The 27,824-nt window shown below is 42.5% G+C and overlaps 1 protein-coding gene across 1 annotated transcript in view; it reads right to left on the bottom strand.

The window, feature by feature from the left end:
- Positions 1-27,824, bottom strand: part of LOXHD1 (lipoxygenase homology PLAT domains 1) — a 148,076-nt gene that overhangs the window by 76,659 nt on the left and 43,593 nt on the right. The window contains 14 exon segments of the mRNA XM_055792714.1: positions 3,858-3,974; positions 7,173-7,335; positions 7,337-7,352; positions 10,906-11,070; positions 11,812-11,940; positions 12,659-12,763; positions 14,256-14,404; positions 15,298-15,431; positions 16,675-16,829; positions 17,363-17,660; positions 20,424-20,584; positions 21,419-21,611; positions 21,931-22,120; positions 22,975-23,055. Coding sequence (XP_055648689.1) covers positions 3,858-3,974; positions 7,173-7,335; positions 7,337-7,352; positions 10,906-11,070; positions 11,812-11,940; positions 12,659-12,763; positions 14,256-14,404; positions 15,298-15,431; positions 16,675-16,829; positions 17,363-17,660; positions 20,424-20,584; positions 21,419-21,611; positions 21,931-22,120; positions 22,975-23,055 — 2,056 coding nt within the window.

Raw genomic sequence — 27,824 nt, forward strand, 5'->3', positions numbered from 1 at the left:
TCTCCAATCCTTATTCGGGCAACATTCCCTTTGAAGTCAGTAGGGTTTTTTTCTGAGTCAATACTTCAAGATTTTGCCCTATAATTCGGTGACTCAAGCTGGTTTCCAGGCAATTCCCATATGTACATTAAGAGGAGAAAAATAGCAATTTAATTTTTTATCTTTTGTTTTGCCTTCACTTTGGTGGAAACAAATATGATTCCTATCATCAAACAAACAAAACCAATAGAACATATTTTCCACTTGGTAAACAAAATCAATCCCAGACTACTCATTAAGAACAGACTCCTGTAAGGCCTCCAAGATGGTAAGATGCAGCAGGCTTTCCACCAGTTGGGCACCCCAGGCCATGTCTCCGTAAAGGAAGGGGCATGAGCCATCGTGCAAGCTGCAGAGCCCACAAGTCTGAACAGAAACAAAAAGTTAGTTTTAAGCTCACAGTAAGTAAATAAAAGGAGAAAAAAACAATCCTTTCCTTACTGACAACTTCATTGTTTCTCTCCTAAGTAACACAGGGACTTTCTGCTCTTTCCAGTACTCTGTGTGCCATCGCTTTCATGTATAGCATACGTAGGAATACTGTCCACGTTAATTATTCTCATGCAACTATGTATCAAACCAATGCAGGGTTCTTTCTTCACTATTTTACTATTTAAATAATGCAATATTAATATATAGGAGAACAAGGGAATAGCTCTCACTGCAGGAATACCAAATATTATTATCACTGTGTACTACTGCCCTGGGCTGCCTTGAGCCACCGGATCTTGCCCCCCCTGACATGGTCACTGGGGAGGGGTGGGTTGTGCAGCTAAGATCAGGGGGCACTCCAGTCACTGCTAACCTGGAATGAACAGGTCATCCTACCCACCCACCACCCACCCCCCGCGTGCACAGACCCCGGCCAAGCTGATCTGCAGGAGCTGAACTCCTCCTGGGGACTTGTGTGACAAAGTGCCTTGAGTCTGCAGCAGAATCATCCTCCGAACTGGCACAGCCCAAATCTGCGGCTGTCAATAAAACATCATTTCCCTCCTCTCTGCTGCTCCCCAAAGTGCTGCTGTTTAACCCCAGACTTGCAATGTTTAACTCCATAAGGTGGTTTGGAGCGTGACTCGTACAAAATGGTGTCAAACAAAACTGGCAGCACTTTAGATGATTTCAAATATTTTACTCTCAAGTGTTATTTGTGCTGTACAAGCAAAATACAGCACCTAAGGACTGGTCACACCGCTGCTTCTGCCTGCTTGTTTCTGCACTGGCTGCCTGACCGCATAACCTGTATTATCTCGCTGTATGCTGAGCCGATGAGCAGCGCTTATCTCCTCACCTAGTCTGGGAAGAGAGGGCTTTCCAGAATGATGCTTCACTCCTGAAACTCTCTCCTCCCCGTAAGGATCCCACTTCAGTCCTGTCTCTCGTTGAAGCTTTTAACTGCTCCTAAACATTCATAATGTTGGCTGTACATGTCATTGATATGAGCACTGTTTAGTTGGTAATAGGCTATCTAGGGACTTGAGTGCCTGCACAGTGGGGTGTAATGTGCAGTTACTGCAAGAGTTAATTGCAACATTATTGTTAACAACCATGTCGTTGCCACAGTTTTTATTGGAGTTTCCTTGTTAGTGATTGCATTAATATTTAAGTGACGTAAAGTGCACTGTTTTATGTTACCCACAGTAAAATCCTCTTGCAGCTCCAAACAGAATTTCTTTCATTAGAGTCTGAGTCTGGCCCCAAGCTAGAATCAGGGTATGATAGTGTGCTAAAAGTCAGTGCTTTGCCCTTCTCCAAGTTGTAACAAATGAAATATAATTATCAGATATAATGGGCACGCCAAGACAGAGCTTTATTGGCATGCAAAAATCCCAGTTTCCTACCCAAGTGCTTTCAATTTAATCTGAAAAGTTACTGACCTCATTTTTCTTTTGCGGCATTACAGATACATCTAGACACATCTTAGCAGTCTAATCAGGTAGCACAGCTTTTAGAAGCGTTGGCAGCATATTGCTATCCTGTGGCAGGTCATAATATCCTGCAGCTGATCAGCGGCATCATGCAGTGCTCTGCTTTCTTCTTTTTTCCCATGCTATAATCAAAAGATCAGAAGAACTGTAAATCTCTCAATTTTTAAGTTGTTCATGGTTTTCCTCCCTTCCTCCGCTTTCCCAGGTTCCTTACTATGTGTCTTTCAAAGCTACTGTAATGACTGCAGAGCCATGCAGCCCTAAGACCCTTTCTGAGCTGACGGAAGAGCACCCACGAGCTTCCCAAAGTGCTCAGTTAATAGTAGGTATAGAAAGAGGCAGGTCAGAAATCTCTTTTCCCTTGATTTCCACACCTTTGTGCATCTCCCTTTTCATCTTCCCTAGCCTATGACCAATAATATCTCCAAAAGCAATGTCATCTTGTTCATCAGCCTAATGAACCTGCCCAAGGCAAGGGATGGTCAATACACAGGTAGAGGGTCTGATAACAACTGACTGGCAAAAAGGTGATCACGAGAAACAGGCAAAGGGTATTGGCTTGTGAAAAACTTGTACAGGAGGATACGGGCTTAGGCACAATGATGAGGGTTCAAGGCAGACCTTTGGGCTGATTGTGAAGCAATGAGAGTAAAACATATCCTGGAGATTTTGAAGGAGAAAACAAAATGAGAAGTAGGTTCACCATGACTGAGCAAGCCATGTTTACACCAACTCTTGATATTGGAAGTCACTTCAGGATGGGACAGACCTGAGCATTGAGGTGGAGATGAAAGCTGACATCCCTTCGGAATAAGGGGAGAAAGGACAAGAAAGAGGAGAGAGCCCAGGTGTTCCCAAAGACAGCTACTGCTCCAATTCTGAACTGGTCCTGAAGAGGTGATTTTCTTCTGAACTTCCCTGCAACCAGATTCATTTCTGTTCCTACAGCCAACATCCAAAAGCAGGGTAGAAGAACAGTTTCCTACGTGGACAAGATCAAGATGTCCAGTCTGGCTGCACTGCCTTAATCCCGCCAACATGAGCAACCAAAAGTCCTAAGACCTATATTGATGGGTTTTAGATGAGTGATTCAGGGACTTGCACTGACAAGCATTTTGCTTGTCTTAATTGTACTGGCTCCCTGCATTTATTCCTCCAGAATTTTGGAATTGATGAAATTATTTCTTGTCCATGTTTAGCAACAATACTTTTTATTTCAAAATGGTACACCCATTCCCACTTCTTTCCCTATGATTGTTCAAAACAAATCTACACATGAAAATAGGATGCTTTGGCCTCTTGTTTCACCCAAACCCACCATTATCTAGATAATTACTCTAAGTTAGCCTTGGGCACTTGGGGATGTCCAGCGACAGTGGTGCAGTGCAGCACAGGGACATCTACTCAGCCCTGTATTTCTTTAGCTGTATTTGCACAGCAATGGGTACAGACTCAGGAATCTCCCTTCTCAGTCCAGCAAGTAAGTCACAAGAACATTGCCTCCAAACCCAGCAGGCAGATCGCTCCTTCACACAAAAGATGAAGAGTAGTAAAGACCTCTAAAAGGTTGAGGAGCAACATAACTGCTTTGCTTCCATCCACTGACAGGGGGAAATAATTCTGTTCTAGTCAAGAGGTACTATGAGAACAGCATTTTTTGAAAAGCAGTGATTGCAGAGTCTTATAGTCAACATTTGGAGAATAAAACATGGTAATACATGTTTGCTGTCCCCAGATCCCCAAGCTCTAGCAAGTTCATTAGTGTGCATTGTTCTTTAGGGAGTCATTTTTCAATGTTAATCACACTTTGCATAGAGAAGATGCGCGTTGGGAAATGGAAATGGCTGCTAATGGGAAATATATTTGGGAGTGCTGGGATGTGCAGCCTACCTTTCCATTTGGCAATAGTCTCCGAATCATCACATGGTCCAAATGCCATCTAGAATTCAGCCCTTCGCCACTGTGTCCTATGCAAATCTTTTCAATAATGTCACCAACATCCTCCAGCTACAGGAAAAAGGGGAGGGGGGAGAGAGAGAGAAAGATGATGGCATGAACAACAGGTGACTTTTGAGACACTCCTTCTTTAGCTTATTTCCTATTTGTCCAGTCTGTATGAAGTCCCAGGGGAGCAAATTATGCCCCAACTTACATTTTAGCTAAAGGGCTTCCCTGAACTTCTGTTCCAAAAATGGAGAGAATCTTGCTCTACACAAATTACCCACTGTACAAGATAGGTCTGGCTGCACAGCAGCAACCCTGCATTTCAAGGCTTCTCTGTACGAGTGTGAATGAAGGTAATTTTTTAGAAATAGCAATGCTGCTGCATCTTAAGTTGTTCTTTTTATATCCCTTTCCTTTATAAACACTCATGTGCACTCTTATAACACTGGAAGAATAGCTTTGATGCCAAAGTACAATATTAACAGCTTGTTTTTTTGTATCATCTCTCTCCTGTTCCGCCACAGAATCCCAATGCCGAGCAAGGCACCAGAATCACTATCTTATGAAGTGGCTACTGGTTTTTTATGCCTTACCTTATTACTTGAGTAATTTGTTCCCAGTCCATTACTTTTAAGTTACCTCCCTTCCAAAAGCTTGACCAGGAAAAATGGTATTTGCTTCTAAGTAATAGCTTTTGGTTATTTCAGTGCAAGCTTTTGTTTAGCTGGCCTTTAAAAAACCAAGGCTGGCTGCAAACCTCCTTTGCATGTAGGAGAAGCGCACTGGGCCGTCTTTCTGCCCATAGGGACCCAGAGACTTTTTTTTCTTGGAAACATGAGAAAACTGAACAACTCAATTTGTACCACTGGAGACTACTCCTTTGTCGCGACGGAGGGAAGACACAGTCACTCAATATGAGTGATCAGCAGACTTCGTTTATTGTGTCTTACAGTCATCTTTTATGCCTTGTTATAATTAGCTCATACATATTACAAAAGTTAAGCTCATTATTGGTTAGTTGCCTAAATATCAAGCCCGCCCCTAGTTTCTCTTTTGTAGTTATCTGTTCCCTCCTTTATCGACCGCAATCTTCTTGCTATTGTGTAACAAAAACAGCCAAGGACAGTGTATTTTTGCTTTACTTCAGATAAGCTGAGAGCGATGTGCATTTTTGTCCAGCCAGCTGGACTATGTCTATATGACCTTTTTCAGCTAGCCAGTTATCCACACTCCTTCTCTTCCGAACTGACAGAATTGCCCCATACTGAAGCAAAGACATTAGTAATTCTAGAAGACTCCTCATCTCTGTAAGACTGTCTGCACTACTCAAGGAGTTCATGCTCTGAACAAACTGGGTTTGACTTCGTCAGCCCTGCCCTGACTTTAGGCAGCACAAGATTAATCACAAAATAATTAAATGATCCAAACTCATTTCTAAAACTCATGCATACATGCAAGTATACACTGGAGGAAAATAATTTTCTCCTCTTTTGTCCTCTCCAAATATTCATCTTTCAATGAGGTTTTTAATCAATACATAGCAATAAAGTGATGCTTGACCAGTAAAGATCCATGTTAAAGAAGTTGTCTTTACCCTGCTGTAGGCATGTTCAGCAAATCATCACTTGGGAGCATAGCTGAGACCACTGTCTAATCTTTTTCACCTCTTTTGCAAAATGCAAAATGTCAGAGGCAGTTAAAACCACTAATACAAATGGGCAATTCTCAGTTTGTGTTTCCTGACAGCCCCAAATTGTTTTTAAGGTCTATTGAACTCCAAATTATGGCTCTACACAAAGAGGTGAAAGAAGAATATATTTTGCTTCATCCCCATCTCCTGCAGCAAGAGGAACTGGCGAAGAGAGAATGAAGTTTGGAGACAGGTTAATATGATGTTATAAATCTGGATAACAAACAGTGTTTTCACTCACTTCATCTAAGAAAAGTACTGATGTTTCAGATTCTACCAAACCTCAAATAAATCTTATGGAATAAAGAAATAACAATAACACTCATTTGAAGATTTATACCTATGGATTAATGCATCCTCTATTATGAAAAACTGTGTGGAAACTATCAAAATAAGTCTTATTCCTTGTTTTTAAGTAGTCACACTGGGGATGTATTTTATGATTCTATACGGTATAACAACGATGTGGGCTGGAAGCATTTGAACTTGTTAAGAAGTTTAGTTTAAGATTTGCCTTCAATTACAAAACAAACCAAATTCAAACCACGGAGAGGTTGTAAGGTCCTCTATGAAGTCAGTGTTGGTGTTGCAGCCAGGGAGGGAAGGGAAGGGCATGGAGCAGTACCAAAAAGATAGGCCAGAACAGGACTGCCTATATATTTGCCCCTCACAAATTCTTAGCAATAAGAATATATTATGAATAGAAAGGATCTCACTTATTGATGCACACTGGTTTACTATTTGCACACAGTTGGGCAAACGTTTCAGGAAATACTTGATAAGGTCGTTCCAAAAGTTAGCCTCAGGTATTCAAAAATCATGTTGTCTGCAGCAAAGCAATGGTCTCTCTGTCCAAAGATACAGACAATGTCTAAGCATGATGCTTAGGCTGCCACAGAGTTAGGATAAATGAACAGACCATCCACCCCAAATGATGTGCTAGGTAAGTGGTGAGCACCATGGGCCAGTCCCTTCAACATGATCTGCTGACGTAAAAGCATGAAATGTTGCAAAGGGACCTTAAACACAAGGCAGTTAGTTTCAGCGATACTGCAAGCATTTGGTTCCTGTTACCTTTCGAAGTACGGCAAACTGCAAGAGAAAGCAGATACGTGAGCAAATAAGAGTGATAAGGAGAGGTACACATATTAGATCTGGTGTGCATGGAGACAGATACCCTCTCTTTACCAAGTATGGCCTAGGAAATAGAAGATGTAAAGACCTTCCAAAGCGGCTCTCAACTTGATCTGGGAGCGCAAGCTTCCATGTCCATGCATTGGTACACATCAGCTCCATGATAAAATTGCACCAGCCTTTACAAGGCTCAGTGTGGAGTCGGGCTACAGGAACACTGCGTGTTGGTACCTCTGAGCTGCTACAAACTGGAGGTCAGTGAGAAAAGATTTGATCCAGTCCATAGTAAGTCTGTTGCAGAACAGAATTTTGAACCCACATTCTTCAAGTAAAAGAGCTGAATAGCTTTCCCTAAAAGAGGAAAAGTTCCCACTTCATTTTCTCTTCTTAATCTCCTTCGGGCAACCTAAGATGAAAGTGGGCATCTTTGATCTTACCTCCACAATGAACTGATTCACTGAGTTCCTTTCAAAATACATCCTTTGCTCCCTCTTGTTGAGGCACAGGGATTTCTGCTGAGTGCAGATCCCATCGGATCCATACAGAACAATGAAGACATCTGCATCTGTGCCAGCTCCGAAGATATCACTGGTGTAGACTGATCTCGTAAGGCACAACTGATTTAGGGAATGGCAGAAAATTAAAACAAACCAACAGGAGTTAGTAAGCAGCATACCAATGCTCCTAAGAAAAAATTAATTAAACAAAATGTGGATTAGAAAACTCAGTGGTTAAAGAGGACAGGGTAGGAATCACACACTTGTAGTCATTTAATTATTGAGCTGGTTAGTGCTATGGGAATCCAGAGGAATTTCCTTTATCCCTATAAGGCCAATTGACCTTGCTGTATGTTCATTTACTAAGATTTTGGCATCAATCACATAATCAGAAAGCACTCGATATATTTATACCTGCCATCTAAAGTCATTGAAACAGGATTTACTCCAACAGCTCAAGCCTTAAAGTAAAACACAAATTCACAAATTCTTTGAGTAATTAGGCAGATAGATGAAGTTAAGCCAGCTGAAGGCAGTATATAAATATTCAAGATAGCCTAATTGAGAAAAGATCTCCTATTATTTTTCTTATTAAACAAGTGACAAAAATCGCTCATAAGGAAGAGAAATAAAACCCTCCGCTGCCCACTCTGATCTAGTTTTCTCTTTGCACCACCTTCTCCGTAACACCAAGGCAAACATGTCGAATTACTGCCAGGTCAATGGTGAATGCAGAACAGCAAGAATCAAGCCCCTAAATATTTCCTTATTCTGTTCCCTTGGTTTCTCCAGAACATCCCATGACCACAAAATCTGATGCCTCCTTTTATTCTGCCTTCACAGCTTCTCACTCCTGGGTCCTGCTGGAGCATGACTCAGAGCTGCTCAGGAATAAGATCGACCCAGGAGTACGAATGGGGCTCTGTTCCTAGCTGTGCTACAGATTTGTTGAATGTCCTCAGTTTCCAAGGTGAGATAGTGTTTAGCTGACGGAGTAAGAAACCTATGTTCAGATGTCTGAACAGCAAATAGGTGTTTACATCTCCAGATGTCATCACTGAAGTCAATGCAGTTTGAAGAAAGAATCAGAGAAGCAAATGCAGGGGTCTTCCTCAAGGTTAGCTGAATTATTCTCCAACTCTCCCTCTGTGAATGAACAATGATCGATGAAAATTGGAGCTCAGATGCTCCACTGCTACAAGGAAATTTAAATTCAGATGCGCCATTTGGCAAACTGAACCCTGTCCCAATCTCCCAATGTCAGGAAGGATTTCAATCCTTTCTGAAATCTATGGACAAAAAATACCAGGTAAGGCTTGGGCACTGCTGATTACCTGCAGGGACTTCTCCTGCCACAAGCAGAAACAATCCCTGGAGTCCACACCGCTACCCATGAGCACAGCCTTCATCACCCAGCACTATCACCAGGATTCACTCCTGGCCATCCCTCTCCCACCCACCACCCACCCAGCTTCCACCACTTCCTATCCCTCGCCACAGTCTTCTCAGTCTCTTGTCAGCTGCACCCTCCTACGCTGCAGCGACTTCAGTCATCTTTGCTATTTACACCATGCCGCTTTGTGCTCTATTTCAGATTCAGCATCTCTTTCAGGGTAGAGAGAAGGTTTCTGGAACTGTATCTGTTGCTGTTGGAGTAACTCTGGTCATGCATGTCAGAGACTAATCATTCATTAAAAACCCAGGCTCTCTAAATATGGCTCTTAGGAGAACAGAGATGAAGAAGCTTCCTTCTTTCTTCTACAGTCAGCCTGGAGGTACGTAATATTCCTTCTGCCCAACCCAAGGAAATCTGTTCTGCTGCGCTGCAAGTAAACTGGAATAGTTTCTCCAGTATGTCAGGGGGGGAAAGAAAATCCTGGAGCCCAAAAATCACATGCTACATATTAAGAATTAAAAAATTATCTTCTCTGCTGAGGTCCGCAGTGCTTGCTCTTGTTGCTTGAATATCAACATCAGCTTAGAACTGAATCAGCAACGCGGCACCGTAACAAGGTCACAAGCAGCGCAACTTTCAGCTATCAGACAACCATTTCATTTACATGGCACTTTTAAAGTTGTATCCCCACAGGGATGATTTTAATTGGACTGCTGATGACACATTTTCATCGTTTGTTCGGCATGAAACAATTCTGTCATGAGTCATCATAAAACAAATCAAACTGGTTTAGTTACCTCTGGCAAACTGAAACCCCCAGGTTAATAATTAGGAAGCCAGAATGCGGTAAATAGCACAGTGGGAATGGTTTAAATGGTGAAACAGCCAGAACTGACACTGAGCCTGGTGCGACCTTTTTGCCAGAGGCCTGAGCATTTCCAAAGGCTGAATGTGGACTGCTGGCAAAAATCAGGTTTACAGGAGAACTATGTACTCAAAGGCATGGCATGTCAGGAACTCTTACATCACTGTAATATACAGGGGCATTAATAAATTATATAGTCAACACTACATCAAAATATATATTGATGGGATAACGTGGAAAAACCTGATGAGAAGCACGTACAAGGGCTCTGGGTTATATTCACTCCTATGTACATATTCCCTGCATCTACCTGCCAATTTATTTTTTCAGATACAAAGACTGTTATGTCTTCCAGTTGACTGACAAAAGTGAGGAAGGGAGCAAAGAGTAGCCATTCTTCTGCTCCACAGAGAGAGAGAGAGAGAGAGAGGAGAGGGAGCGAGTGTGTCCTGGATGAGGAGAGACAAGGAGAAGGCAGCAGAGGGACTGGCATGAAGAGTATGTTGGTATGAGATGGTAAAAGACCTTGTTGCAGCCAGCTAGTTTGGAGAGTGCTGTGACAGACCAGGAAATATTTGTTGACAACTTGAAAAGAAGCAGATCAGGGAGGGATAAGTCAAATACAGCCCCAGAGCTGTGGGTTCCCTGCACAGAGTTGAGGATGCAGATGTGAAAAGGGAAAGAGAGGGCTACAAAATAAAGCAAAATAATGTTTCCAGTCATTTATTTCAAGAAAGCCATGTTATCTGATTCTCAATATTCTGGAGACAGGAAAAGAAGTTGCCTGAATAGAAGAGTTTGAGGTGCCATAGCAGACTTAAAATTATAAACTTAGTACTCAGGAGATGGGTTTACTCCAGCCATTAATTTAGAGGGGACTGAATTGATGAGTAAGGAAAAACTGGAGATTGCTAAAAGAGGCAGACTGGTGCAACACTATCAGAAAAGCACCACACTGAAGAAACTCTGGAAGAGGGTCTTTCAGTGAGAGAGGGCTGTGCAATGCCAAAGGCACATGGGAACCAAGGCTTGGAAGCAAGACCAAAGTGCCTGCTTTGACAACAGAAACACTAGTATTAGAATGGAGCAAGATCAAAGGGAAACCAAAGGCAAGGAGGACAGCTTGGAATGGGCTGAGGGCTTGGAGATGGCAACGCAAGAAGGAGCAAAAAGACAATCATATACAGCTGCATGGCTTCTAATGACTCTGATTTGGCAAATACAGGAAATGTTAGTCTGGAGCACCCAGAGGAGCTTTCTTGTAGTAATTGGAATAGTTGGCATGTGATGTATTTATAGATTTTTTCAAAGCCAATTCAAGGCAGAGGCCAAGCCTGTAAAACTGCATGAACTAGTGATATTTTATCTCCTGTAATGATGGGTGTATCCTGGGGAAATGGCATTCTGCTCACGTGGGGTATACTCTGTTGTCTGCAGTTCTGCAGGGAAGATAATTCTCTCAATGGCTCCATCATCCTCCGATTTATCCAGCCAACGGCCACAAGGGAACTTGAGGCACTGTCCCAGTGATGGGGCATCAATCTCCACCCATTCCAGAAACCAGCCAGTTGAATTACCTGTGGTTGGAGAGATAACAGCAAATAACCCACAAAGCCTTCACAGACAACAGCAATGAATCATTGCATTCCAGACCTCTGAGAAATAAATCAACCTCTCTTTTGCAAATGGAAAGACAGAGTAGATACCATAAAGATCATGGCAAACAATTGTCCAGGTTTGAGCTAATGTGCTTTACATTTCTATATGCCTCAGGTTAAAGATGTGCATGAGGTAGTGCTAATTACTCCATCACTTGGATTAATTTGCCTTTGTGATAAGACAGAGGAGTTATCAACAAACATGTCCCTTGGTGCCCCATAGGGAAGGAATCCATGTATCTTTCCACAGCTTCCCTTGTTTGTAGTAGAGACACAGCCACGCCTGAAAAGCAGACAAGACTTGATGATCAAAACAACAAAAATATTGACAAAGAAATTAAACAAGTCTATAGGGGGGTGTGACAAGAAAAAATACAAGGTTTGGTGATACATGAGAAATCTGTCTAAAGACGTGGCTGCAAAACTACAGAGCCTCTTGCAGAGAGAGAGGTTACAAAGCCACCTGTGAGTTGCCACTACCATGCTCTGATTGCCACAGCTGTGTGGATGGACCTAGCTCAGAGACAGAAGCAGCCACAGTGACAGCAAGGATCTGTCACCAAAAGGTAAATCACATTTGGGGTCTTGGAGGCAGGTTATTTTATAAAGCAATGTGCCTAATGCACTAGAAACACTACATGACAGAGCAGGTGATCTTACCTTTATTATCATGGCCTATCTTGATTTTTTTCAGGTCTCCAATGTCCACAGATTCCACTGTAAACTCATCTACCTTCCCATGCTCAAATTTGTTCTTGTTAATCTTTGAGGCCTTTAGGCTGACTATCCCTGTTGTGGCAATGCAAAAGGACATACATTGTTCAGCATGAGAAACAAATCCTCTGGGAATGTCAACAGTGGAATGAGGGAAGCAGCTAAAATGTAAAAAATGGCTTTTAATCTCAAGATCTGAGCTTTGTCCTTCCCTCTGAACTCAAATCTCTATCAACACCCAAAACACACAGAATTCCTTTCCTGAGCGGTCCTCTGGCAGTGCCACAGGGACAATGCTGTTGTGCCATGTTCACAGCTAAAGAGCTTGGTCCTACCCGTCAGTTCCCTGTCACTTGCATAGGCAGCCAAGTCACTGCACATGCAGCTCAGCTGCTTCCAGAAGGATTTGCTCATCAGCTGATCAAATACTTCTGGGCCACTCAAAGAGGCAGAGGAGAGCTGGATTTCAGGCACATGCTGATTCATTGCTGAGGGAAGCAAATCACTCACCGCATTCACTACCCAGTAACATAGTCCCAGTCAACTGTGCTGCTCCTATAATTGAAATTAAAGCCTTTGGATCAGCAGCTGGTGCAAATCAGCATTGCAAAGTTCGACAGTGATTTACAGCAGCTGGTGGTATGCTCCCAGTTATCACAATGTGTGCAGAGACATCAAGTTGCACTCAAAAGGAGTGAAGAGTGGGTATTGGGGAAACAAAAGGAAACCATGACCTGTCTATTCAGACATCCAGCAGCAAGGTGCTATCCTTTTCCACCGCCTGAAGCCATACCTGTATCATCTTTACTTCCATAGAGAGCGATGAAGACGTTTGCATCTGTCCCAGCATTTTTCTTGTCCCCGGTTTTCACTTTCACTGTGTATGTGGTTGATTTAGCTGTCAGATAAAATATCATAATGTAAGAGTGTGAAGTCTGAGTGGGAATTAACTCTACTTTTCATTACCTATGTGTGCTTGGTTTGGGTTCTGTTTTGACTGATCACAGCCATGTTGTAATCCCTAATTCCTGCCATATGCTGTGGTAGCTCCTGGGGTGAGCTGGGCTATCTGGTTGCAGGGTCTTCTACTGCTCCAGTCATTCAGTACGTTGTCTGCATATCTACAGATAAGAAATGTGCTCCAGCCTTCCTATTTGCTCCCTGGGAATCACTAAGGCTCCTCAAAACTGCCTTTGCTTATACTATTCCATTTAAAAAACCACATCTCCTCACTTTATTCTATTAGCACCAAATAATATATGTGTATCTAACACAGGGGTCCTCAAACTACGGCCCGTGGGCCGGATATGGCCCCCCAGGGTCCTCAATCCGGCCCCTGGTATTTACAGAACCCCTCCCCCCCTGCCGGGGGTTGGGGGGGGGGAAACCAAGCAGCTGCAGATGACTGCCTGCCACTTCATCCGCGTGCTGGCCCCCTGGTTAAAAAGTTTGAGGACCCCTGATCTAACACATACCAGAAGGTATGTGCACTTCAACATATATAGTTCATATTCACGAACACACCCTTCGCAATAGCATCATTAGGGAGGTTTCTATTGCACCATCATCTAGCAAGCGCAGTAAACTCATAAAAAAATGTGGAAAAGTCTAATATAGTCTTCAGCGCGCTGCAATAACTTACTCAAGATTTCTGAAATGGAACCTTTCTTCTGTTTTAGACACGATTCCAAGATGCAGCTCAGCCAGCAGGTCCTCCTGAATCAAAGAGCTAAACAATTTGTGGAAATTTGTTGGCTATACAATTTGTGGGAATTATTCATGCATTCACAAGCATCTGAGAGGGAATTTATGGGATAGTTTAGTACCTTTCCCTGGCAGTGAAGCCAGTGACATTGCCACCTTGCAGCATCAGGCCCAGGAGCGTGTAATTGCTCTGTGGTTACCATGCAAAATTATGGCCAAGAGAGGCAAAGTTATTTCAGAGGACAACGGACACAAGCAGCAAGATGAAAAGTGAAATAAATTTAGGTCCCTTCCCTTTTGCTAGTCATGTTTGCTCTCTGCTCAGTTTCGTTTTGAAATATTTAACCATTCCAACCCACAATGTGAAATGGCTGGGATTTATGCCTTAGACATTAGCAATAAGCATGCATTTCAGTTGAGAGATGGCAACTAGACATGTTATCCATCTTCCTAGCTTTCTCACTTTTGGTCCAACCTTGCAAGATGATTAAATCACCTAAAAATTAGGAGTGTCCACTCCTTTCTGGCTGACACGTGCTTCACACTTCATTCACACATGAAAACTCCGTGGCTGGGGCAGAATTACTCACAGCCCAGCGAACACTAACCGCTAATGCCGTTAGCACTGCTAATCACTTGGTTCCTTTTCAACCCCATACTGGAAGAAATACAAGGCTAACATAAACCTTTCTGTTTCAGGCCCAGCATTGCAAGAGACCGGCCATCATTTTCCGAATCTTTCTTTACAAATGCTTCATCCACTAGGACCAGCTCCCTGATAATCTGACCGTCATCTTCCTCAACTGCTAACCACTGCTGGCATGGAAAATAATGCCTACAGGAATGACAGCAGCACCCAGCACTTACACAGGACTTCACAGGCTTTAATAACAAAAATAAGCACATATGAGAGGCTACTTAAATAAAACAAAGTTACTCAAAGCTGAACAATATATCCGTTTTCATCTTTGAGCTTTGTTATTGTTTGTGGGAGCTAAATCCATGAATAGGTTAGTGAGCACATACTGAAAAGTGCTGCTCTGAGCTGTCAGCCCCATATGATTGATTCCTTTTAGTTTTCACACCCAGAAGTTGTTAAATAACTCAAGAGAACCTCCGGTCTCCCAGATGTTTGGTGTTTATGAAGAGTGGACCCATCCTGAGGTCCTTATAAGCAGTCCCACCCACCAGAGCATTGTGCAACTTCTAAGCACATTCCAGCTCACAGACGAGCCTGCATTTCAGGTTTTAACACCTAGGCTTTGCTCACCCTTCTTTCTGGGAAAATCATGGGAGTTTGCTTAGACCGGGACTTGCTTTTGGCCCAGATCTTCGCATTAGGTACAAAAGACAAATGAAACTTCTTCCAGAGAAAAGCCTTGAAAGGAAACTTATAAGTTTAGGCTCTGCAAAGGGACCTCTTCAGGATGGAGAGTCCCTCCCTGGGGAAGCAAAGCTGAGGTTTCCTTCCAAACACCGCTGGTTTCCTAACTGCAGGGATGCTGGGACAGCAAAACCCCACACAGAGGTACCCTAGAATAGCTTCACGCTCAGTATAGCAGCACAGTCACCATCACAAGGCTCCCAAAGGATGCCTGCTCCTTGTGAGCTGGTGAGTAGCTACGACAACACCCTTCTGCATCTCCTCTGCCTTCCCATGGCTCTGTAGGCTCCTGAGAATGTGCCCCCCTTTCTGACCGTATGAAAAGGGTGCAACAGGCTGCTCACGTGGTGCTCTCCTTGAGGTCAACAATCTCTACCCTCTCCAGGAACCAGCTTGGGCTAGCACCAGAGTTATCGTAGTGGATCTGCAGCTTCTTCAGCTCATCCAGGTCAATGGCTTTAATGGTGAACACATCCACCTGCACAGGAGGCAAGAGGCAAATGACTGTGCATCCCAGAAGGGAGAAAAGAAAGGCAGTAAAAGGCCAAGGGTAACTTTTTTTTTCCATTAAAACAAAAGGTGTTTGCAAGTCCCCCTTGTACTCTTTGGGTGGGTGTACTGAAATAAGTACAGAGCTGTGAGCTCTCCCAGTAATGCTCATGCTTGGCTCCTACAAGGCAGTAACAGCCACAGAGTTGCACAATCCTTCACTCCTTTCTTTACCTCATCCCAGTTTCAGCTTCCTCTAGGTTTAATTCATCTCTCCTAAATCCCATTCCTTTCAGGATTAGTATTTTCCCCCACATTGAACCTGGAACTGGACACAAATGTATTGACTCCACGGAAACTCTCCTGTGCACCTCCATGTGCTTTATTTCAAACTGCAGCCATATTAGTGTGACAGGATGGTCCTTATTAACATAATACTTTAAACATCTTAATGTGATGAACTTGTTGGTAGACATTGGATTTCTACTCCCAAGAGCAGAGCGCGTTACATTTGCAGCTTGGAGCTCTCCTAATTGCACGAGGAACCATGTGCAGGTTGCAGTTTCACTGGTGCCAAGCTCATAAATCAGTTAACAGCTTATTTAACAACCTTAGGCTCTTTTTTGTGATTACAAGTTTTCCACAGCTGCTTATTGTTTCTGTAATTTTTCATTATTCAAATTACTCCTTGAACAATTCCTGGTTATAAGAGCAGCTTGTTAATCGGTCATAAACATTTTAATGGAAAATATTCAATCTACAAGAGAGGTTGTTTAATTGGATTGGCTTCTAATGTAATTATAGCACACCATGTAATATTGTTTTTATTCCCCGACTGGTTGAGTAGAACATTTAGAATTGTATTTTCAATCTAAATACTGACATGCTTGAGCTGCTTCACAAATACTCTCTAATATTAACTTAAAGTTTGTGGGTTTTAAGTATTCCTGGCAGGAAATGTATTACCAGAACGCTTACAGGAAGCAGATGCAAAAGGTGGCTCTGATGTAGAACTGGTGTTCAGCTTATTATTCAAATGAATTTCCCCCGGAAAATGTTTTGAGGCGTTTTGCTTTAAATAATATATTTAAGAAATAAAACACATCTGAGCTTTAAGCTGAAAGAAGAACCCAAGCCTTGCAGAGAAGCAACTGTAATGAATGGCCAGCATGATAACTGAGAGAGCTCTGACAGCCTTCTGCTCGCTTGAGTGAGTTGAATTCATGCATTACCTGGCCCTTTTCAAATTTGTTGAAGTTATTTGACCTTTTCAGCTGGTGCTCACCCGTGTCTCCTCTTTCTATGCCATAGATGCTCAAGAAGACGTTAGCATCTGTCCCAGCCCCAGACACATTCCCAGTGAGAACACGGACTTCGTACGTATTCTCTGCAAGTAAAAATGCAAGGGCAGATCAGGAGGAGCCCAGAAAGAGCCATATTTTGTCAGACCCATGGCTCACCATGAAAGGATGTAGCCCAAAATTGCTGGCACAGTCAGCTTTAAGGAAGATTTTTTCTGGAGTTTGTTTGCATCTATCTTAAAACGTGAGCAGCTCCATCTTTCTCTAGCCCTTGTCATTAACCATATGAACACTTACAGCCTGCCAAACTCCCAGCCACAGCAGTAACTTGTGGCACGTGCAACCCAAGTGCCCCAGACAAGCCCTGGAGAATCCTATAGAAGTCCTTTAGGATACTCCCATTTCAGGCTGTCTGCTCCATCCTCCACCTTAGTTTAACCACTCTCCTCTTCCTCCCCAGAGCTGATCAACCAAACCGCAGCACAAGCTACACAACAGGCCTGGGGCAATGGGATAGCTGGGGAGCCAGAAATGGTCCTGCAAAGAACCACAGTGTGGTTATCGTCCTTCATGCAACTGCTGCAGCCACACACACGTGCACCTTCCCCCTGATATTTACCCTCCAGGTCAGATTCTCCATCGGGTACCAGCTCCACCACAAGCTCCTTATCTCCTTCATCTCTAGCCAACCATCAGTGTGCCACAAACGTATAGACATCCATGACTTCTTCCACCTTGGTTTCCTCTTCTTCCTCCTCATCAGACTTCTTTTTCTTCTTCTTGTTTTTATCAGGCTCCTTTGCCTTCATGGCAAGCCGCTTCAGTGTGACGCTTTCCAGGAACCAGCCATCCCCAATGCCTGTCCCATCATGGCCTATCCGAATCTTATAAATTTTGCCAACATCTGCAGCCTCTCTCTGCCATCAAGGGAAAGCCAGTACCCAGGAGGATGAGAGACATCTTAACTTCATAAAATGCATTCTCAAAAGTGAAGAGCATCACCCAAAACATCTAAGCAAGTATAAGATCAATTTTTTTACGCATGTTTACCTTTACTTTTTACTTCCTGTTTTATTCTTTCATGCTTTCCATCACCAAATCCCACCTGAACAGATAGAGCTGCAGGCACTCAGAGCAACCACAGCAAGGACAGGAGCTGAATCCATATTTACTGGGCTCCCTACTTCTTCATTGCTCTCCTCACCATCATTGTCTCCATGTTGGCATTAAAGGTGAGTATGCCAAAATGCCATACTGTTTTTTTACAGATTTTCAGTGCCTGAGATCTTTTTTAGATGAATAATAAGATACATTTAATATTTAGCAAGAGACATGAACCAAGCAAGAAGCAATAATGGTACAGTGAAAAAGTAATAAACTTGGGCTCATATAACCTCATCTCTGACACGGACTGTGGGCTTGGGCTGCCCTTCTCCCTTCCCATCTGGAAAATTAGAAAAGTATTTTCTCACTTTGCTATAGTGTGCAGAGAGGATCCTATCATTAGTGATTATAATGCATCAGTGGCAGAAGGCTCTGTCAGTAAGATTTCCATCTCTCTAGCCAATACAGCAGATACAAAATCTTTTTGGTTTAGATTATGTGTCCAATTTACTACCTAATAAAGTTAGAGAGAAGGTTTTACTCCATGCAATCCTTCCATAACCAATTATTTGTTTCTGGTGATTGCTTATGCTGTTAGGCAGTGTTTATGTTATAAAACATGCAAACATTTGCTTCAGGCTGAAATCTGGCAACTTAGCATAGAAGGTTTCAGTCTAGAAACATTTTTTTTTCGATAGTAGATTAAAACAAAATCAATTTCACACACGATGCTTATCAGAAAACTAAAATTGATCCAGCTGTCCTGGCATAAAGAATGTGTCTTTTCTTCACCACTGTAAGCTTAGATTTGTTATAATCATCCTGCGTGCCCTGTCCATAACTGATGGCATTTCCTATTAGCATGTAGCTCACAGAATCTTATTCTCACCCGTATCTTTCTGTAAATATTCATATCATGAAAGAGATAGAGGATCTGTCTATTAATGCTTTGGACCTTCTGCCTTGTGTGCTTATTAAAAAAAAAATCACAGAAAATGGGCAGAACTTTCAAGTCTGGCAATAAACATCTGAGAGAGGATATAAGTGTGGCTATGTAAACAGAACACTGTACATATGGCTTTGTTATAAATGTGATATTGGCTAATAGCTTTTACTCATAAATCTTGGAAAGCTTATTTCCTTTAAAATCAGAGGAACCTAATCTTAAAATTATAGTCTTTAAAAAGCGAACATTTATAAGGTGCTAGTCATCTTAAATCCCAAAGAACTCATTAAAATGGATAAACATCACTAACTCCATTCTATAAAGAAACTGAGGCAGGAGAAGGCAAAGTGATCTCAAAAATACCTGTTACAAAACTGAGGTAAAGCTGTGGATAAAGGCATCTCCATGGCCAGTGACAATGGGAAGGATACTCCAGTCCTGATAATTCAGGGGAGCTTCCACGACTAGCTCCAAGTAGGTGCTTAACTGTGATGAGATGGATCCCACCTCTATGATACTGCAAATTCACAAGGAGACCCAGACACCACCATACTGAGCCTTGTGCTGTGGTCACATGGGACAGATGTGCCTTAAATTCTGCTTCCATCTGGATGCTGTGCTTTACTATCCAGATGTTGGTGTCTCCTGAGGTTCCTTCAGTACAGAAGGATGTGGCTCTGAGATGCCCTGATGGCACATCCTGTCCTTGCTCTAAATCCACATCAAGGCAAGAACTAAGACCATTCCTCTCCCCTAGATATTGGTTTTGCTGGACAGAAAACGCAAGCAAGCAAGCCAGAAAAGGACAGCAGTTCAGCACAGCCAGACCCCACTCTGGAGAGGATGCTTGACCACATTGCGGTGCACACCCGCTGCTCAGCCTTGTCAGCCCAGGACCTCTTGCTGGATCAGCCAGCTCCTGGTTCACCATGCCTGAGGCTTTTCACCTCTGCAAATACTCTTTGTACTGTTACATTCTTCAGAAAGAGGTGTGGACTCTGCAGTGTAAACCCAAACACTAGCCAGAGTGAGAGCTGGAGGAGTTTGCTGTACACCTTGGGCGCTGTGACTGTGCAGTTCTCACTGGACTAGTGCTACAGGCAGCAAAATCCACAGGGCACTCACACCTTCAGACGAATTACAGCAGCAAAGCTCTGCAGGGTTGGGCTGACAACATGTACCTGTGGTTAATGGCATGTGTGACCACAGGTAAAGCCAGGATTCCTTGCATTCTGCATGGGGTTTCTTTTTCCCCAACTAGATAAAGGGACAATAAAACGTGGTCAGGCCCAAAATGTAAGTTTAAGGTCTTTTGAGATCTAACACGAGTATCTCCTTTTGAAAGTAAAGGTAAACAAATGCTGCTATTAGACCATATTCTTGCATGACACCTTTGCTACCACTCCTGCAGAAGATGAAAGTAACTCCACAAAACACAAAACTTCCCAAAAGAAATACAAAGCTTCCAAAAAATATGGATAGAGGATGGCAGATATCAACAGATCTGGCAATTTTATTTTAAAAAAATCTATTGTTTTGTATGATTGGGCCAATTATTCTGTTGATATCTCAGTTTTGCCTGGTCATTTCTTTCCCCTCATAGGAGTGGCAACAACTGCCTTCATCATACCTTGAAAATATCTGTGGCTCCTCGTTTGAAGTTGTTTGATCTGTTTTCTAAGATGATCAACTCTGTTTTGCCAGTCTCGCCATAAATCTGCATGAAGACTTTGGCGTTGGTGCCTGAAGCCTGCATGTCTCCGGTAACCACAGACACCTCGTAGTTTATCACTAGTCCAAAAATAAAGTAATTAAATAAGCACAGAAGCTCAGATAACAGCATTCCCAAGGGCTCAGGTTCAAAATTAAATTACCTTGTCTTAACAAACAGCCATGTAGCCAACCATTTGCTCTTATCCAAACCAAATGTGAGATACCACAACTCATTGCTAAGAACTAAATTAATAGTTTTCCTTTTGCAGGTATTAAGGCAGTGTCAGAGGGGTGCAAAATAGAGCCTTAAAAAGGAATTTCATTTCAGTATTAACTATAGAGTGGTTAAATGATCTCCTTAATGTAATACAAGGGAGGGAGTTAGACAGAGCAGAGGAAAAACACAGCATCCTTTCTCAGGATCCCAAGGCAAATTTTAACCATAGCCTTAAAAGAAAATGAATCTACTGATAAAAGTCAAATAGCCAGTAGAGGTTTGGTCTCTATTTATCAAGCAGCTTCCCTTTTCCAGGAAATGGGGTAATACGAGCAGGACAGGATGGGTGCTGGTGCAGGACAGGGGCAACGAGGTGTATAAATGTGAGAAAAGCAGAACCCATTGATACTGCAATGAAGAGGCACAGCACCTAGTGCTGTGTTATGCTGCCCAGGACGTAAAGTTTTCATACAATCTCAGGAAATGGAGATGGAAAACTCAGGAATGTTCTACCAACTGTTTTAGAAAACAAATCAAGAGAATATTTTACTTTCCTCATCAACGTAAGCTCTTTGGGAGAAGGACTTTCTGGTTTTGGTGTCTGACAGTGGTGTCCTGGTCCTTAGGAAGGCTAGTAACACAAATTTAGTGCTAGCTATAAAACAGCACACATTTCTCAATGCGTCTTCTCTTACATTTCTCAATAGGCAGAATCTCACTTGGGTAGACCTCCACCTCCACCCTGCCATCAGCCTCATCTTTGTCAAGCCATCAGTTGCAGGGGAACATGTACTGCCTTCCCTGGACTGGAACTGTGATCTGGACACTGGCCAGGAACCAACCAGACTGGAGACCCACGTTATTGTGTCCAATCAGTATTCAGTTGATCTTTGAAAAAGCAAATAAAACCCAAAAGGGCAGGGAAAAAAAACCCCAACCCAACAGAATTTACTTAATATATAAAAATCCCCTTCCCCTGGCACCTTGTTGACGTAAAAAAATTATAGATGTATTTAACTATAAGCTTAAAACACTCTTCACGTGCCTGCATGCTAGACAGTCAATGCAATAGTCTATACAAAATGTATTTCTTAATATCCAATGTAAAGGTCAGACATTCTTACACCACATTCAATCCTGAGTGTTCTATTGATTCTGAATTCAGACACTTGTGTGAAGTACAGAGCCACCTGCAATTAGTTCTTACCTTCCCAATATCCATCATATCTAGAGTAAATTCAACCACTCGACCACGTTCAAAATAATTGCCTAGATCATTATCAGAGACTAAGAGAGGCTCTTTGCCAGACTCTGCTTTTTCACCATAGAGTTTGATGAAAAATTTGGAGTCTGAGCTGGCACCAGGGATATCTCCCATCTTCACGCTGATGTGATAACTGACATTTAAAGCAAGATCAATGTACAAAACACAGACACTGAGTGGCATCTCCAGTGCTCGGCCAGGCAATTGGCTTCTAACAGATATAGGGGAGGAGGGCTCCAGCTACAGACACAGAGAGGGCTTTGCTCGCCCTTCGTGCATCCAGCATCTCAGGGACACACTGGATAAGCTGCTACACCTTGGAATTATTCCCCAAAACGTAAGAGATGCAACAGTTACACTAATAAGCAGAAAATATTCCACACTCCTCCCTCTCACTGTTAGATGATTACCAAGCCATAAAAATGAGCTTAGGCAAGTGAGGAAATTTCACTTTATTTATACATACAATATAATTCAAGAGCTTTGGCATTTTATCTAAAACAAAACAAAACAAAAAGCATCTCAACCTGAGCTCTGTAAGTGCTGTTTTCTATAGAAAATTGTAGTGTTGGAGCCCTGGTTCTTCAGAAGAGGACAATGTAATCTTTTTCGTGATTTTCTTCAGGGGACACATTATTCAACAGAATTTACTCTACTAAAGGAGCAGCAATTCAAAATATTTCAAAGAAAGCTACACAAGAAAGCAATTCTAATCAAATCATGACATTAAAATCAAAGTTCCTTTCTACATATATAATTTTGGGATTATTGTATTTTATGTAAATTAATCCCATTGATAAACTAGGATTTAAGGGTCAGAGGAATTCCCCCCCTCCCCTGAGTGACCTACTGCATCTTATTGCACAAGAATGGCCAAAAAAGGCCAGTAGATTTGCTGTGGACTGACATGAATTATTAAGTAGAATAAAGCAAGTAAATATGTGCATACACAGCCCAAACCCAGACCTACTTTTTTCCAAGCTAAACTCACTTTTTAGCATTGGTGACTCCCCAGCAGGCACTAATTCTTGGACAATCTGACCATCACCCTCATTTTTGTCAAGCTATCTGGTTTACAAACAGAAGTAAATTATCTTTGAACAATTAGGACCTATTAGACCTTGCAAATCTAGGTTGGCTCCACACATAGTAAAAATCAACACCATTGTCAAAAAGATGTTTTTACAGGGCTCTGTATCTCTGTTAACTTTGCAGGAGCTTGGCCAGACCCTACGGCAGCCATACTTTATACCTCCATTTTTCCAAGAAAAGATCATGAGAGCCCTGCTTGCAGTAGTAAACATCTGCTGTGGCATCCATCTGTCTGGGAAACACAAACTCCATATCACAAGTTACTCCTGTAAATGAGCAGTCTCAGTCTCTTAAAAGCATTGAACTTCATTGAGCAGAAGTACTTGCAGCTTTTACTACTAGCTGCCTTGATTACAACCTTTATGGCACCTAAGTCACTAAACCTCCCCTTTTTTTTTAGTGTTTTTCATTATAAACTCTAACATCACTTTTCCTTTCCTTACAGATAAGTATATAACCCTTTTTTCTCAACCAGGAAGAGGATGAATTACGTCACTTCCATTTTCAGGGCTGGGTACATGGAGGCAGCTGGCATCAGCCAAAGGAAGGATTCCCTTTGTTTCTCAACATTAGCCTAAATGATCCAACTAGACTAATTAGGAAGAAGAGCCGGGCACAAAGCAAAATGTAGGATGATCTCAAGGGAAAAAAATCTGAAAGGAAAATGGAGGGGAACCAATTGCTAATCTGGTAACCTTCACAGCTGCTCCTTCAGCCTCAGAGGTGAAGGAATGAGAGCCCCAGCCCCGTCATACGCCACACAGCCACCGCTGTACCGAAGCAGCCAGGGCCCTGGCAGGGGTTTCTCACTTTCCACTTCAACCCTAGACTGCTGCAGCACTGGGGATACTGCTGTAAGCATCTGCTTAGGGTCAGGTTTCCCACAGCGGCACATCAGGGCCATTTCAGTCCCTGAACATCGCGTCGTGAGAGCAGCCACAGTTCCCGGAAAGCCCAGGTACACAGCTATCTGCAGCAGCATCTTTTGCAGTTAAAAATACACCTTAAAACCAGCAGGGGTGAGCGAAGGACAAGTGAGCTAGCTCTGGCAGGTCATGCAAGGTATTTAAATTGCTATAATAATTCCCAGAACTAGAAAGAGAAAAACAAATTCCCAGAAACTGTTTCTTTTTCAGAGGCAGCCACGCAGCTGCGCGAATGACACCAGACCACAGAAGACCTGCTTCTGCACAAACACATGCAGCACAGATGTGCTTCCAGCTTCCCACAGTGCCGCTGTGCCACATACGCTCTCCTTGGCTTACCCTCACACCGAAAAGGAGGGGAGCTCATTTCCCATTTACGTTTCCATCTTTGATTTTGCTGATGAGCCAGCACACAAGGAAACCAGCAAACGAGCCTCTTAACAGGGATTCGGGGACAGGAACAAATGCCCACTGAGAGCTGGATCAAACCTGTGGTATCTGGTTGGTCATAAGCCAGCACAGCTTATAGTCATGACCAGTTGGACTTGCCATGGTGACCAAGAAGTAACCAGATATTTTTGGAAGACCAAGAATTCTAGGTCTCCATTTTATCCATCTGAAACAATGTTACCTTTTTAGTCTCCTCCTCTCCTTTCCCACCCAGAAGAAAACAGTAAGCACAAAGAAACCATGCAAAAAAACAGCACCAGGAAAGAAATCCAAACATGAGCTAGAGCCGTCTGGTCCCAGAAGCACTAGCAGTGAAATCCCCATGCAAAAGAGGTTCATACAGCCCCACCGCACAGACACATGTCTCTACTCCCAGCTCCCCTCCAAGTTCTGGCTGATCGTCAGGTATGCAGCCTACCTCTTATTCTTCCCTTTCACTCTAAAGCAGGTGGCCATGTGCAGGTGGCTTGAAAAGGACTAAAAGCTAAGGGGGTCAGCATGAAGGCAATGAACATGTGATAATCACACGAACACCATTTGAGGACATCAGACATGGTGTTGTGCCTCAGTGGAGGCTGAGAGGTGTAATAGGGATAGAGGAGCAGAAAAATCTGTGGGGAAGACCATGAAATTGATGTCAAGAATTGAGCAAAGGTAGAGTGCAAGGAGGGCAGAAGAGGAGCATGCCAAGATATCATGTTATCTTAAGAAAGGAAGCCTTTATTGATGTTTTGACGTCAGGGATTTATTTTTTTTTACCTGTTAGAACTGGTCCTTAATACTTTTGTATCATGTAGTTCTTGATTCTGGCTCAGGATTCACGTTCTTGAGGAGGTATCCAATGGCTAGGGGATCACATCATCCCAAAGTCAAGATGCTTCTGCGTACATGGATGTTAACTGGGAGGACCCACAAGATTCCAGCCTGAACTCCATCACCCCAGGACCATTGAATTCAGCATGGCCTTCAGGAAGGCAGAAGCTCACAAGGTAGATACACGCTTGCTCTCCTGCTGCTGTTTTTTGTGTCCTGCAAGCTGCTGTTTCTGCTGTCGCCAATGTACATGCTGTTGTTTTCTGTCACCTTCACCCCTGCTGATGCTTTAGGAAAACATGAGATGAATCTGGGTGAACCACTTTTGCGCCAAGGGGGCGGGATGAAAACACATCCCACCAGAAACAGATCTCTGTGCAGCACAGCAAATGCTAACTGCGTCAGCAGCGAGGGCAGATGAGAAAAATGAATCAAAAAAGGATGACACACCCCTAGATAAAGAAATTCCCCCTACCAATGTTGGTAGCTGCTGATGGCAAGGGAATGACTATCTCTTGGACTGGAGGAGGAAGAGGGAGGTTTATCACCAGAAGTGGCTTAAGGCTCCTTACTTTGTTTCAGCCAAGAGAATAGCCAGAAGTGGCAGAAGCCCTATTTTCTCAAGAATATGACTTTAGTGACAGAGGAAGTATTTGGATGAACAATGCCACTGTGTTCCTTCCTTTCAGCACGTATGCTGCAATATCCTAATTTTACTTCAATCTAATTCCAATAGCATATCACTGAGCAGCAGATTGCAACCAGGGGTTTATAGTCTTACACTGAACACAAATGGATTGACACATTATAAACAGATCAGGCTGCAGAAAATAGAATTTTTCAGCATAGTGCCATCATATTCCTAGTACAAAAGACCTGTCAAAATCTTTTATTTTATCAGAGCTTCCATATGATTTCAGTGCATGTAATTCACATGCCACTGTGGGATTTGCAAGGCTGTAGTCTTGTCCTGTATCACATACTTGGTTCTGAAGAGATATTGTATGTCAAATAATCCAAAGCAGACACAAATCTGACATGAAAGCCATTTCAGAGAGAACTTCTAGAGGGTCAGAGTCAGGGAAGCACTGGAAAATATATGGTATGAGATCATATATAGCATGTGAAATCCAGAAGATGATAGCCTGTGTGCAATTATAATGATTAGCACATCCATTAGATTCAGAGGTACATATGTATTTGTGTGTGTCTTTAAATACAATCTATATATAAAAATATGTGTAAAATTGATAGACATTTCAGTCTATTTTTAGGTAACCAAAGGAGATTTCTCTGGATCTTTTGTATGATGAACACTTTTGGCATTTGACTGAATAAATGTTCTTTCACAGCAGTCTCCTAGTGCATAATCCCATTCATGGTTTGTCTGTTCTTCAGAGAATTATCGATGTTCCCTTATGCTCGCACTGGAGAAAAATTAGGATGTTGCAGTCCATATGCTTAGAAAAAAAATGTAATGAAGTATCATTGAAGATTTCAGTGGAGCTGTAATGATTTATAGCATATAAAATTCTATCCTATAATGAACTCATGACTGCCTGACTGAAAATTCATTTCTGTCTGGGATATAAATACTATAAAAAATAGGCTATTTGAGAGAATGTCAGCTAGTCCATTCCTGGACTTCCACAGAGCCTTGAGGAGAAAATGAAATTTGAAGAACTCTGTGATGAGCTTCAGAAAGGTTTGGCTCCAGTTTTGGGCAAAAGGTGAACTCCTTAATCTTGAACTTTCTAGCAGTATTCATAATCACGATACCTAAAACCACATCAGGTATTCTGAGGTATAAATTGTTCATTTGCACCACAGAACACATGGATATTATGATGTCACATGGTCATAAGGGAGGAATCATACTGCAGTGCACCCAAGTGATGTACTAGTAATTCTGCAAATAACGCTTGGAGACATTACTTACATTTACCTCTTACATGCACAGATCAAATGACCGCTTTAAAAATCACTGACTCTAAGAAGAGCTACAAGCCATTCCCTTTACAACTAACTGTTTTAAGAGTTGAAAGCACAGGCCTGGGAGTCATTATTTCTCAATGCTCTTCCTGAATCTGACACAAACTCACAATTAATCCACTTAGCTTCCCTTTATCTCTCCTGGCTCCCTTGTACAACAAAACTCATGGAGCTCTTGTTTCCCACAGAATCATAAAAAAGCTTTCAAATTAAAAGAGAAAACACAGCCATGTATATGGATATGTAAATAACGAAAACAGAGACTTCAACGAGTTCTGTGTGATGAAGATCTATAAGGGTATCCTGCAGACATCAGTTCTACTGGAAGCTGGTTAGCCAGCTCTTTGCTACAGTGTCTGCTCTCCACATGCTGGTACAGCCTAGTCTTTACAGAGTGAAGAAGCCTGTGAAGCTTTCTGCACGGGTGAGATGTGTTTCTGCTAGAAGGCATTTTGTCCTCTAGCTGTCTCACAGTATCATCTAGGCAGCAGAAAGTCAATAGAGTAGCTTTCAGTAAGGACACCACAGCAGCAGCAGGTGTTTGCTCCAGACCATGCTGTGTAG

This window comes from Falco peregrinus, chromosome W (genome assembly GCF_023634155.1).
Source record: "Falco peregrinus isolate bFalPer1 chromosome W, bFalPer1.pri, whole genome shotgun sequence".
NCBI lineage: Eukaryota > Metazoa > Chordata > Aves > Falconiformes > Falconidae > Falco > Falco peregrinus.